This window comes from Psittacula echo, assembly GCF_963264785.1.
Source record: "Psittacula echo genome assembly, chromosome: 7".
Classification (NCBI taxonomy): Eukaryota; Metazoa; Chordata; class Aves; order Psittaciformes; family Psittacidae; genus Psittacula; species Psittacula echo.
Genome location: NC_137740.1, coordinates 63,883,278 through 63,896,672, shown reverse-complemented (window position 1 = coordinate 63,896,672; position 13,395 = coordinate 63,883,278). Strand labels below are relative to the sequence as shown.

The window sequence follows — 13,395 nt, the reverse complement described above, 5'->3', positions numbered from 1 at the left end:
ATGATGGGGTTGTCTCCCAGGAGGTGCAGAGCACAGGCCGGAAAAGAACTGGCGCGTTGTGAACGCTCTGGTTGCTTAATGAAACGGAAAGCAAAAACCTTCAGACAAACCATTGTTTGTGCCAAGGAAAAGCCAGGTTCAGGAATCACTCACAGAAATTATAGTTATTTCTAAGAAAACGCAGAGAAAACAACAGCAAAACCCCTCAACCGAAGCTTGAGAAATGGGCTGCTCAGCTTCAGCTCAGGTTCAGATTTCTATTCCACACAAGTCTGGGGTGTTTCAATGTGATTCTCTGTTCTTGTGGCCTCTCCCAGAAAACTGATCAATGCTTTGAGGCCATCACTAACCATTTTTCTCATCAGTCAACTAAAGCAACCAGTCGTCGGTGAGGTAGTTCATTATATCACGAACCTGAGATCTAAGAATCATAGAATCACTTAGGTTGGAAAAGATCATGAAGATCAGTGAGTCCAACCGTTAACCGTACCCTGCAAAAACAGGTCCCAGAGTTGAATATAGGTAGAACTTTCTCTCCAGACTCTCAAGTCTGCTCTCTTCTTCAATGGGCTTGGGGTTTGACCACACTGTGGTTTGACAGCAGAAATGTGACCGTGTCCTACTGCTTACACCTTTATCAGAACACTGCTAAAACGTGTGCTCACACTGAGCATTAACAAGAGACGTTTCAAATGTCCTTCAGGGTGTTTTTGCCCTTTCTCTCCTCTCCATCCCCCCCTTCCCTGTCTTTCCCAGAGAAACTGATACAAAGCTGATGAGAATTTGGCTTTGCTTTGAAAGCATCTTTTGTTCAAAGACTAAATTTAACCTTGTGATAAAGATTGCTTTTTGTATTCTGTTGAATGTGATATCTGGTAATTGTTTGTCAAGGCAAAGTGCTGTAGGACATGATACAGTTTTGAAATGATCTTTTGTAATTACAGTACAAATGGCTTACAGTCTAATGGCTGGAAAACATGCAAATACGTCAAAAATCAGGAAAAATGAATTTTAAAGCGTTATGGCTTTGTATTATGAAAAGTTTTCGTTTAAAAACCTGCTCAAATGGTCGTAACTGTCAGCAAAAATCAAACCTTCATTTTCCTGTAAAATACCCAAGTAGAAAATACATGTTTGCACATTTGGCAGAAACAGCATAGTTCCTCTTCCCATTTGTTGTGCGTATAGTCATAGTTTGTGTTGCTTTTGCCTTGCATATTAAGCTCCTGATCTATTACTTTAGGGAGCCTTAGTGTATAAAATTAGGACTACCAGTCAAACCATCATGTATGAATTAACAAAGACTGGGAGCCTGCTGTTGTCTTAAGCAAGGGCAGCAATGACTAGCAATGGGGATGGGATTGGCCTAAGATTATCCTAAGGTACGAGAGTAAACAATTAGGGTCTAATATGTTAAGATTATCTAAAGACTTTGGGGTTTTGCTGTCTTAATCAGAAGTTATTGGTAGTGATGGCCTACTGACTGAAAATCCCATCCATCAGGAAGGTGCTGTGCTGAGCAAGCAGCAGTGATTAAAAGCTTAGGTAGGAATGAAGGGCAGTGTCTCTTAAGTTTTCAGGCTTCTCACACGTTCTCAAGGTGAATCTTAGAGCACTAATGCGATGGTGCATAAAATATCAAATACATGATAACTAAACCTCTAACTCCTCATTCGTCTTCAACACAATGGGAGTGCTTCAGCAGTTTCTCTCCCAGATCCCGACGCGCTGCTTTATCCCTTATAGGACTGCAGTCTTCTGTGCTAAGTTATTGATTTGGAAAGCTAGCTTGCTTGCTGGAGCTTGAGTGTTAAATTGGTTTAATAAACACAAATAGTGGGATAGTTTAGGAGGTTAACATTCTCTTTTTTAAGGAACAGTTTGCATAACTCAGCTGATTCCCTCCAGAAATAGAGTATTAGGGAGGATTTACAAGCACTGTTTGTACCCCAGCATTTTGGGATGTAAGATATGTACCGATTTGGGTACTTTCATCTTTGCAAACAGCTGTCACAAGACAAATAAGAATAGCCTTTTCCCCTCTATAGCACGCTAGGTCTTGTAGATAAAAGCTGAAGAGGTGTAATTTAGAAGTAAGAGCCAGGATCCTTTTCAATCTCTTCTGTACTATTGGAGGGATCAGAACACTTAGGCTTTAAGTCACCAGTGTGACTTAAAGGCTGAGGAAATAATAGAGTTTGAAATTTGGTTCACATTGTAGGGTGAGGGCTTGAAAAATAGTTATTTTGCATCCTTTTATCGTGGAATGCTATCTATCGTCAGGAGAGGGAGAGCAGCGAAGAGGAGCGAGAGGGCTCGGTCTCGACTTCGTTCACAGACGCAGTGAAAAGGAGGAGGTGTCTGTGGTGCTGAACTTCTCCTATCTGGTAGCCGAGAGATTAGAGCAGTTTCTGCATGGTGGGATGTTCTGAGACGATAAGTTATTCTGTCAAGGTGGTTTCAGCCTCTGAAATACGCTCCTGTATTCACTGAGGGGAAAAGAGAGCGAGTTAGGAAGTGACATTGCTGAGGTTTTGTACTCCTATGGGAAGAATAAAGTCTGGCCTATTCCCTCCCTAGAATTAAACGTTACATACAAGTGTTAGGTTGCGTTGTGTGCAACATAAGAGTGGTTTGTGCACAGGAAGGTGATAGTGGCTCCGTCAAACCTTCTTGAGGAGACCTCATAAGCAAATTTACTTGCCTTGCTCCACGAGCCTGTAAATCTCCCTCTTTGTGGTACAAATCCTCCTCTAACAAACAGATAAAGTCTTCATGGAAATGAATTGTTCATCCGCATGGTTATACCTGACGGCATTGTTTTGTGTTTGTAGAGGTTCTTGCTGTGGATTTAGCTTCCTGTTAAAAGGAGCCTGAAAAGCTCAGCTGGGAAAAATATCTGGACTTGGGGAAATTCAGGAGAGCAAGTGGATGCTTTGGGCCTCAGAAGAGGAACCCTATGGAGATGACACACATCTGAGCTCTGGTTGAGGAGGCAAGGGGAGGAACAACTCGTAGGAACAGTGCTGTGTGAAGTGGTATTGTTGCTTCAGGTTTCACTTGCCTTTTGTAGATGGTTGAAGCTCCAGAAGGGGTGATACTAGACACAGTCTGGCTAGACAGCTGAGTCACAGAAGAGGCAACTCATCACAAGACCTTGAGTGAGAGTTGGCAGGGAATTATGAGGACATAAGTCTGTGATGCTGTTCGTCTCTATGAGGGTGTGCAAACAGCCCTGAGCCAGATTTCCAGCATGCTGGAACTACTGCAGTATTAGGTAGAAAAAGGCAATGTCTCCTTCTTCTCCATAGTTTTGCATAGGTGAAATTGTACATCAAGTTCCACCGTAATTAGTGGGGACCGTAGGGAAAACTCAATCTTGATGTTGGGAGTTGATTACAGCATTGAGGAAATAAGGTCTGAAGCCATTTCCCAGGTAGTGTTTTGAAATCTTTACAGACCTATTCAATACGGCTTTGAAAATCTGGGGGGAAGAAGTACATCATAATTCTCTTAAATAGCTGCATTTTAGCTCCTGCATTTTGTTGTTCAAGTAAAGAAGGTGGTATATTGAACATAGCAAAGCATTTGGGCTTTTTTCACATGGCAGTTTACTGTCTGCTACCCTTAAGTATGCTGTTTGAAATGTTTGACTAAAATTACCTTAATAAGGGATTTATTTAGATCGTCACAAAGAGGCCAGCTTGACTGCCTTGGCGTTCATATTGTTGTATAGTAAGTAGTAACCCTGGACGTACTCCACTTGGCAAGTACATATGCCCTCCCTCCCCAGAAGAAAGGAAGGCCAGATAAATTAACTTTGTTGGAAATAGTAATCTGCTCACTGTGCTGAATCTTTTTCTCATATTAATGAAAAGAAACTGACAGTGGTCACTAATTCCTATCTGCTTTCATAAGTTAAAGATGACAAAAGCTTAACTTGAAGCATGCAGTGACTTTCATTGACTTTGGGAGCCAGTGCTGCAAGGCAAGCCTCTCTGTCTCTCATAGGAGCTTCTCAGAGTGAAGAAATCACGTTAGCATGATGAAATGTGGTTTTTAAATCCAGAACTCTTATTCAAACCCAGGTATTTCCAGTGTAGAACACCTGTAATTCAGGAGTGAATATTTGTACAGCTGGTTAATAGATTAATTAAAGGTACAATTAATTCATTTTCTTTCCATATCCAAACTATAAATGCCTGTGTGTTCTCTTAAGCAACCTTATTATTGCAAGTGTTCATTAAAGTACCATTAGCTGTAATATTTAGGGGAAAATGGGCTGAAAAAGAACCTTTCAAGCTCTGCAAATCAATAGAAGCACATCAGAGCTTTGATATGAAAAATCAGACAGGTTTGTCCTTTTGGTTCTCTTTAGTATATTTAGCTACTACAGGTACATTACTTGACTAGGCTTGAGGTTGTGGTATACGTCTTGGGAGACCGCTTTTACATAGACTTTTACATACATTTGTCTCCAAACTGTGTCTTTTTTAGTTTCTAGGAGACATGATTAAGAAGTAAGAAGTGAACTCGGTTAATGGAGAGCTGTCTTCTTGATTCCCCTTAAAACAATAACTCTGAGAAGAGAGGTGAATGGCTTGATTCATTTCTACGGGCCATTAACTTCCACGCCTCCAGATGACAGCCTTAATATTCACAACGTGAATTATTTCTCTGCTGATTAGTTTAGGAGAAACACGCCAGGAATGTATTATCGCATGATCTAGCACTGTGCTGAGCACCCCTTTGGATCTCTTCACACTGAAAATATCCCTGCTGCCCAAACAGAGGAACATCTCTCGGCTCAAAGAGCATGGTTGTGTTTTTACACGACACAAATCGGTGCAGACCGCAAGTGTGGACAGTGTGGAGCAAACCAAGTTTTAGAGTGACTCGTAAGGCATGGGCTGTTGTATTGATTTGCACCTTTAGTTAAATGTGACTGACTAGAAACTGCGGGGCGTTTGGGCTTTATCTTTAAGAAGCTGTCTGAAACCTCCCAACCCATCAGACCTGAATAGTTTCGAATTCACTGATCTGATTGCAGAGTTCAGGGGTTATTAGAGCAAATGGGGCCTGATCAATGCCTCGGGTCTTTATTTCTTAGTGTGTTAATTAATTAATCAACAATTAATCAACTATATGTGTAATGCAGATGAACTCAGTCTCAAGTTACTAGAATACCCGGATTGTTCATACGCAGAAAAGGGGAATCCAAAAGCAAGAGGATATTGGCACTTTTTGTCTGTGTAACACAGCTTTCTTGGGTAATGTCCTGAGCCAGGTCTGTTTGAGGGATTGATATGATTGTTCCTGGGGGAAAGAAGCAGCTTTTGAGGCAAAAGAAGGAATTCAGTAACTGAAATATTCATGCTTCACAGTTGGCCCTTGATTCCATTTGTTGTGTTTCTCTTCATTGCATTGACTCCCCCAAAGCAGGTTGTTTTGCTGTACTGTAGTAGTGAATACAGTTTCCCTAATCATAGAACCATAGAACAGTTAGGGTTGGAAAGGACCTTAAGATCATCAAGTTCCAACCCCCTGCCATGGGCAGGGACACCTCACACTAAACCATGGCACCCAAGGCCTCATCCAACCTGGCCTTGAACACCGCCAGGGATGGAGCATTCACAGCCTCCCTGGGCAACCCATTCCAGTGCCTCACCACCCTCACAGGAAAGAATTTCTTCCTTATATCCAATCTAAACTTCCCCTGTTTCAGTTTGAACCCGTTACCCCTTGTCCTGTCACTACAGTCCCTGATGAAGAGTCCCTCTCCAGCATCCTTGTAGGCCCCCTTCAGACACTGGAAGGCTGCAATGAGGTCTCCCCGCAGCCTTCTCTTCTCCAGGCTGAACAGCCCCAACTTTCTCAGCCTGTCTCCATACAGGAGGTGCTCCAGTCCCCTGATCATCCTCGTGGCCTCCTCTGGACTTGTTCCAACAGTTCCATGTCCTTTTGATGTTGAGGACACCAGAACTGCACACAATGCTCCAAGTGAGGTCTCACGAGAGCAGAGCAGAGGGGCAGGATCACCTCCTTCGACCTGCTGGTCACGCTCCTCTTGATGCAGCCCAGGATACGGTTGCTTTCTGGGCTGCGAGCGCACACTGCAGCCGGCTCATGTTCATTTTCTCATTGACCAACACCCCCAAGTCCTTCTCTGCAGGGCTGCTCTGAATCTCTTCTCTGCCCAACCTGTAGCTGTGCCTGGGATTGCTCCGACCCAGGTGTAGGACCTTGCACTGGGCATGGTTAAACTTCATCAGGTTGGCATCAGCCCACCTCACAAGTGTGTCGAGGTCCCTCTGGATGTCATCGGCAAACTTGCTGAGGGTGCACTCAATCCCACTGTCCGTGTCACCCACAAAGATGTTGAACAAGAGCGGTCCCAACACCGATCCCTGAGGGACACCACTCGTTACCTTTGCCTCACTCTCCCTGTTTTATAGTTGTAGCAGGAAGCAGAAGAGGAAGATGCTGGCGAGGCAAGCTCTGTGTAGGTATTTCACGCTCCTCTCACAGAGGCAGTTCCCTGTCGCTTGTGTGATTTTATTCTGTATGCACATAGGCCGATTCCTTGAATCATCACCTCAGTTACAAACTCCATTGTGTTTCCATGAACTGTAAGCCTCCTTGTGTCTGGGGCTGTCATGTGCTAACAGGAGACAGGAGAGGTGCCAGCGTGTCAGTCATTACAGACTCTCTCCGTCTCGTTTATGCTGAGCTAGGAGAGGCAAGCGAGGAGCGGGATCTTAAATAAGGACAGCAGATCCCTCTCGGGAGGAATCAAGGCAAAGCAGCCAGGTGGTAATATTTGGATTTCAAAGCCGGGAAGGATTCTTGGGAGCAGAAGCAGCTTGGTCTGGATGCATGGACGCGGCGGAGGGTTCCTGGGACACAGAGGCGGTGGAAGCTGCCATTTGAAGGAGCAGCTGTCTGCTGGCGCAGGAGGTCCCTGAGCACCAAAGGGGATCTCACAAAACCTCAGGGGCAATTCAGGAGCGAGGAGATGCAGGAAGGGAGATGTGTGCGCGTTCGCTGCGCCGTGCGGCTCTGGGTATCTCCCGTGGGCATGAACGGGCAGAGTGGCTGCTTTGGAGACAGTTTGCAAAGCCTGCGCGTTTGCCTGGTTCAGCTTTGTGGGATGAATTGTTGGCTGTGATTGAGCTCTGGGAAAGAGTGAGTCAAAGCCATGGGGGTTCGGCAGCAGTCGCAGGGTCTAAACGGGGGTCTCTGTGCTTAGAAGAGAGAAGATTGTCTGGAGACCCAAGGCAGATAGGGAAACTTCAGTGTTTGTGCACGGAAGCAGGCTGGGGCTTTGTGAGTGTCCCGGGCGATGTATAACCTAGGCTGTAATATCTCACTCTGTGAAGTCTTGCCTGTAGTAAAATGAGAGAGACTGGAAGCAGAACAAAACGCGCACGTCGTAAGCTAGCGAGCAGCACTGTAGGTGGCTCCAGGCGTTGTCTGGCATACACACATACACAAGCCAGCCACGAAATGGAAGTCATGCCTCATGCGTCTCACCATCATTTACACTGAACCCAAGAATAATAATTCCCACCGACAGGCAGGCTGTTAGCTCAGGCTTAGTGCAATGCTGCTATAGCTGCATAGCTTCTGACGGCTTTGAATGGCAAAAGGGAGCTCGTGGGCTCTTGCAGCATGGTCAAAGGAACTTGTATCTGTTGGCAAATGACCACGTGCATGCACCCTGCGCTCGCGGGAGTGAGGTCTGTTGGCCAGCATTGAAGCTATAGGCTGGTTTTAACCATGCTGGATGATGCGATAGCAGTGGCCTGGAAGTGTGAAAAGCTTTCCGGGATCAAGCCAAAGCACCAGCTCCTCTGAGGCAATTGGAAAGGAAGGAAGCGCCCAAGAGGATAACGTGAAGCAAACTGATGGAAATGGGTCTTCTGCATAAAGAGCCATTTCCGTGGTTAGGCTGGGGAGTGAGGGCAGGGTACTTGTCTTTGTGGTTGGCACACATCCACAACGTGTCCGGAATGGTTTCTTCCTGACAAATAGGACTTCACTGTTGAGAGGGGGGTGAAGCTTTTGTGATGAAGGGAAAATATAATGGGAAAATTAGGGATTATTGTCATGTCCGTGTTCCAGGCTTATTAGGCCTGACAATAGACGAACTGGGGAGATCAGTTTATGCGATTCCTACGTATGTAAATGGACATATAATTATCTATCAGTATAAAATGTTAGCGCATATTTACTGTATAATGATTAACTTTATAAGCAAAGGAAGATTGCCTCGAATTTACATACAATGTTAAGAAAAGTCCCTTTATCCTCCGTAACTGCAGCGTTTGGCAGATTCAGGAATAAATAATCTTTCGTGGCAAGGGTATGGCTTATCAAACATATGCAGATCAGTGCTAATTAATGCTAATTAAGGTTTCCTGTCTATCTAGTTGGAAAAACGTCCAAATGTTATGAAATCCAGTTAGCGTGCCTATTACCCTAATTGTTTTATATGGGATGGTTCTTAATTAAAATATGTAAATTGACCTTAATTGCTATATACTAATGGAGGTTCATGTTATCTCACTAGAAATGACAAGATGGCGAGGAGGGGTACTTAAACAAATCATTCTGATACATTGGGAAATAAATGACCTTTACTCAAAATGATTTCTAATTGGAAATTGGCAAAAGGAACATTTTGCCATCGATGTTTCCCTCTCGGTTTAAACAGGGTCAGGATGTACAGTTCTTCGGTGCTATAGATAGGGTGACATTGCAGCTTCATTAAGGCTACGAAACAAGTCAGCGTTTTGAGTATGTACTGTGTGTTTCAAAATGGTTGAGCTTTGGGAATGATGTAGCTTTGCAATATTGATCTGAATGGCCATAATTCGGGGGTATATGTTTTGATCTCACTTAATCGCGTGCTGTCACTGGTGATGAAGGGGGCCTGGAGGATGCCGGAGAGGTACTCTGCATCAGAGACTGTAGCAGTAGGACGAGGCGTAACGGGTTAAAGCCTAAACAGGGGCAGTTCAGGTTAGATCTAAGACAGAAGTTCTTCACTGTGAGGGTGCTGAGGCGCTGGGTGCCCGGGGAAGTGGTAAATGCCCCATCCCTGGCAGTGTCCTACACGATACAGGTGAAGTGCAAGGAGGTGCTGCCCACCAGCCTCTCTGCTGGTAAGTCAGGTTCACAGGTCCAGTCACCAGCGAAAGTATGCCAGTGTATCAAACGTAGAACCCCAGACTGGTTTGGGTTGGAAAGGACCTTAAGCTCATCCAGTTCCAACCCCTGCCACAGGCAGGGACACCTCACACTGGAGCAGCTTGCTCCAAGCCCCTGTGTCCAACCTGGCCTTGAACACTGCCAGGGATGGGGCAGCCACAGCTTCTCTGGGCACCCTGTGCCAGCGCCTCAGCACCCTCACAGGGAAGAGCTTCTGCCTTAGATCTAACCTGAACCTCCCCTGTTTCAGTTTGAACCCATCACCCCTCATCCTATCGCTACAAATACTAATGTAATAACAGTAGATGTATAAAACACCTGTGTACTTACGTTCCTCTTATGTCCTTGACACCATTGATCTATAGCTCACTTGCCAAAATCAATCTGAAAGGTTCCACTGTTTTGCAGGACATTGTGACCAATGTTTCTCCGAGGATTGTGCGTGGAACTACTTCAGGTCCGATGTATGGCCCGGGCCAAAGCTCTTTTCTAAACATTGAACTGATCAGCGAGAAAACAGCAGCGTATTGGTGTAAAAGTATTGCTGAACTGAAGGCTGACTTTCCCAACCGGGTAAGTACCACTCAGTCTTAAAGTGCTTGGTTAGAATGTCCAGTTCGTAGATGTGTGAAAGCTCCCCTGTTTAGTATTTATTGAACAGAATGCCAGTTGCTTTATTGACGTAGGTGTTATTAAAAACCAGACAAGCCCATCCAAGTCATGTTTCATTCTGTGAGGTGACTGTGCAGAAGCAGAGAGTGGTCGTGATTTGTCGTTAGGCTGATGTTTGCATCCCAATAGATACTATCAAGGGGAATTGTTGATCCCAGCGTGGGTGCTCGTCAGTTCTGCTGTGGATAATTTTGTATCGAAGGTCGTATTTAAAGGTGTAACTCCTAATAATCAATTTAGTTGTGAATTGGGTTTCATTATAAGAGGAATCTTTGTTCTTTTCATTCGTAATGCAGATGTGAAAGACATGTCCATTATTTGTATGAGAAATGGACAGCTTTAGGAGAAAAAGAAGTGATACTCCCTTAAAGTTAACTTCCCTACAAGGACAAAGTTTTGTTAGAGCCTTTTGGACAATATCTGTCTAAAAGGTAATGAACAAAGTTGGGAGCAGTGGTGCCAGGTCGGTGGCATAAATGGTTTTCAGCTACTGTTCTAGCGACTTAGAACCTCGAGGTGGGAAGTAAAATTCTCTTCAGTCATTCTCTTGAGTGGATAGAGGTAGAAATCCCAGAGCCTACAGATGTTGGAAGTTATTACCTCCTTGGTTCAGCTATGAACAAAACAAGCTCGCATTCCTGAATGTATTCTGACCTGAAGACAATCAGGGTTTGTTCTGAGGGGACGGTTTTGGGTTGTTGGTCTATTTTCTTGTTCCTGGATGTAGACATCAGCAAGTCTTTAAAATGGTTGAACACATTGTATTGATGGTAAACATTGAGAGCTGCATGCTTGATACCCGGCTTCCCTGGGTGTGGATGTGGATGTGGATGTGGATGGATGCTGTGTTTCTTTGCTGAGGTTCTGCTTTGACTGGGCTTCCTAATAATCTGTGAGGAAAAGCACTAGCAGCAGTTTCAAAAGGGAAACAGGAGTTTTCTGAGCCCTAGCCTCTGTGTGGGATGAATTACCCCCAGTCCTCCATAGTTCCCAGGGCGAGCATCTTCTGATCATCCCTCACTACGTGAGTTATTATGTTGGGAATGTGAATACATCTCCTGCATGTTGGCTGTGGCATCTTTGAGGTTGGTAATGCCTGCATGGGCACAGAGGAAGCAGCACCCAGCAGTAGACCTTGGCTTTGCACACCGGGATGTTTCAAACGTGCTCTTGTACTCATCTAAAAACTGCCATAATGGTAAATCTGTTGCTAAGTGAAAATGGATTTTTGTTCACCGAGTAGAAAACTCTTGGTGCTCCTTTTGAAGCAGTCTGTACAATTAGAGCTTGCAGATATCTCCCCCCTGCCGTTCCCCAGTTTCTCTTCACTCCTCTAGAAAGCCTGTTTAAGCTCAGTGGGTTGGATTAAAACCCAAACCAGTTTCTGAGAACTGTTTGGGTGAACTTAATTAAAAATGACCTTTCCTGCTCAAATGAAGGCCAAACAGAGATGAGGAAACAAGTAATTACAGCACAAAAGCCTTACCTTGCTACAGTAAATATTAAAAGCAAATCCAAATGTACCCGTGATTACTTTTGCTCTGTAATACAAGTCATTTAAGGTAAGATCTATATTACAAATGAAAAGGGTATTAGCAAAATAGCTAGGAGATGATCCCACAACAGCATCCTATCTCGACCCATTAAGAGGAAGCGAACCATAACGCAAAGACAGCAGCTAAATTCCCCCAACAAAGCCTAGGAGATAAACAGAAGGTTGCAAGGGGTTGTGCAAAACAGGGCCACCAGTCACAGCTCAGTGGGTAATGTCACGTAAATGGGACGTACTGCCTCTGTAGATCAGGAGCTAGCATCTCCCTTGTGCTGTCTTCACCCCTGTAGTGGGTCGCCTCATCCTTTGGCTCTTTGCACTCCCAATTCTTGTCTGTAGCTTGCAGTTCTCTCTGACAGGGGGTTGGAACTGGATGATCTTAAGGTCCTTTCCAACCCAAACCAGTCTGGGGTTCTGTGACTGCCAGTCATTCCCAGTCTTCTTGTATGCTAGCTTCGATCCTGAATCCTCTTCAAGCGGACTAGGGCAAAAGCTGCCACCAGCAGAAACTTGCTTCAGTGCCACTGGCAGTGAATGAAGCGTCTGGAAGGGTTCAAGCAGAGGAGAAGGCAGAAAGAGGAAGCATCTGGATTTTGTATCTTTGCTTGTGGAGTCTCATCGAAAGCTTTGCTGTTTCACGTTGGGATTTTTTAGTTGAGTTGATTTAATATCACTGTTACTGCTTTTTTCAGTAAAACACACGTGAACACACAGGAAATGGATGCTAGCACAGCACAGGCACAAGATGGGACTTAAAAATAAAGGGACATTAGGTGGAAAACCTTTCAAGATACAGAGGAATCACAGACTTTACATCTGTGTAGGAGAAGGTCAAAGCTGGCTTTCCCACTAGATGTGTTAGGAATAGCTTGTGTATTTTTGCAGGCATTATTATAGCTTTCACTTCTGATGGGTGTTCAGAGGTGTGTGGGTTATTGTGTAGAGTATTTACATGTACGTTACATAGCATTTCCGTTTCCAGATGCCAGTCACGGACTTGATTCAGGTTATAGCAGGTAATAGATTGGTTTACCGTTTGGGTTTCAAACTTGAAAGGCATGGAGATTTGGAATAGCATTTGTAATACAGGTAATCCAGTGAGGTGCAAAGCAGAACCCTCATCTTCATCTTTGCAGGAGTCATGTTCAGAAGCGACGATGGTCAGCTCTCCACAAGCACCATCTCTTCCTTGGTCTAGTATAGAAAGCTTTGCCTTTCCATCACAAGGAAATGCTGCTTCGTACTCCAGGTACCTACTGAGGTGTCTCTCCATCCATGTGATAAGTCACAGACATCTTGACAAGTCACACCACCTAGAAACTTGGAATAAACCAGGTCGAAACAACCGGGTAGGGCTGCTCCCATGTGGACCTCACTTGCAACCAGTGTACTGTGGACTTGCATGGGGAGGGCACACACCATGCGTTCTCAGGCCTATCAGAGGACCCTTGCTGGATGCCCAGATGCTTTTCCCCATGAATGGAAAAGGACAGAGGATAAGGGAAGGGAGCCCCAAGCTGGGATATGGAAGTGCCCAGTAGTGCAGAACAGCTACCTGGCTTCCTTTGTCCGAACTTCAGATCTACAAATCACATTCAGAAACTCCAGAAGTTGTTATTGCTGCAGCTTAAACTTCCCAAAACCAGCCATCATGGATGCTTGGTAGGAGGTGAAGAAACCCACACAGCAGTTGTTAAATTCACCATATGGAAAAGATCCCTTTCACTACAGAAAACTGGCAGTAGGCCTAGTCCCTTAACATCAGAGGAAATCCTAGCAGAAGAGGGAGGATGAGGTTGGAAAAAGGCACTCATACTGGTTACCTTGCCCAGGAACTATACCGCTCGGTCCTAGCTAGTGTGGAGTGGGCAAGACTCCTCTATTTCCAGTGACTACTGTGATAAGTAGAAGGGAAGAGGCTATGGAGCAGGGAGCATATGAACACCTTCCCTTGTTTT

General features: G+C 44.8%; 1 protein-coding gene across 1 annotated transcript in view; it reads left to right on the top strand.

The window, feature by feature from the left end:
* DPYD (dihydropyrimidine dehydrogenase) overlaps positions 1 to 13,395 on the top strand; it is a gene marked incomplete at its 3' end in the record, with an annotated part of 352,887 nt that overhangs the window by 213,284 nt on the left and 126,208 nt on the right. Inside the window, exon 14 of the mRNA XM_080623761.1 lies at positions 9,622 to 9,786. Within this exon, the coding sequence (XP_080479887.1) occupies positions 9,622 to 9,786 (165 nt within the window). The remainder of the gene's footprint in view (positions 1 to 9,621; positions 9,787 to 13,395) is intronic.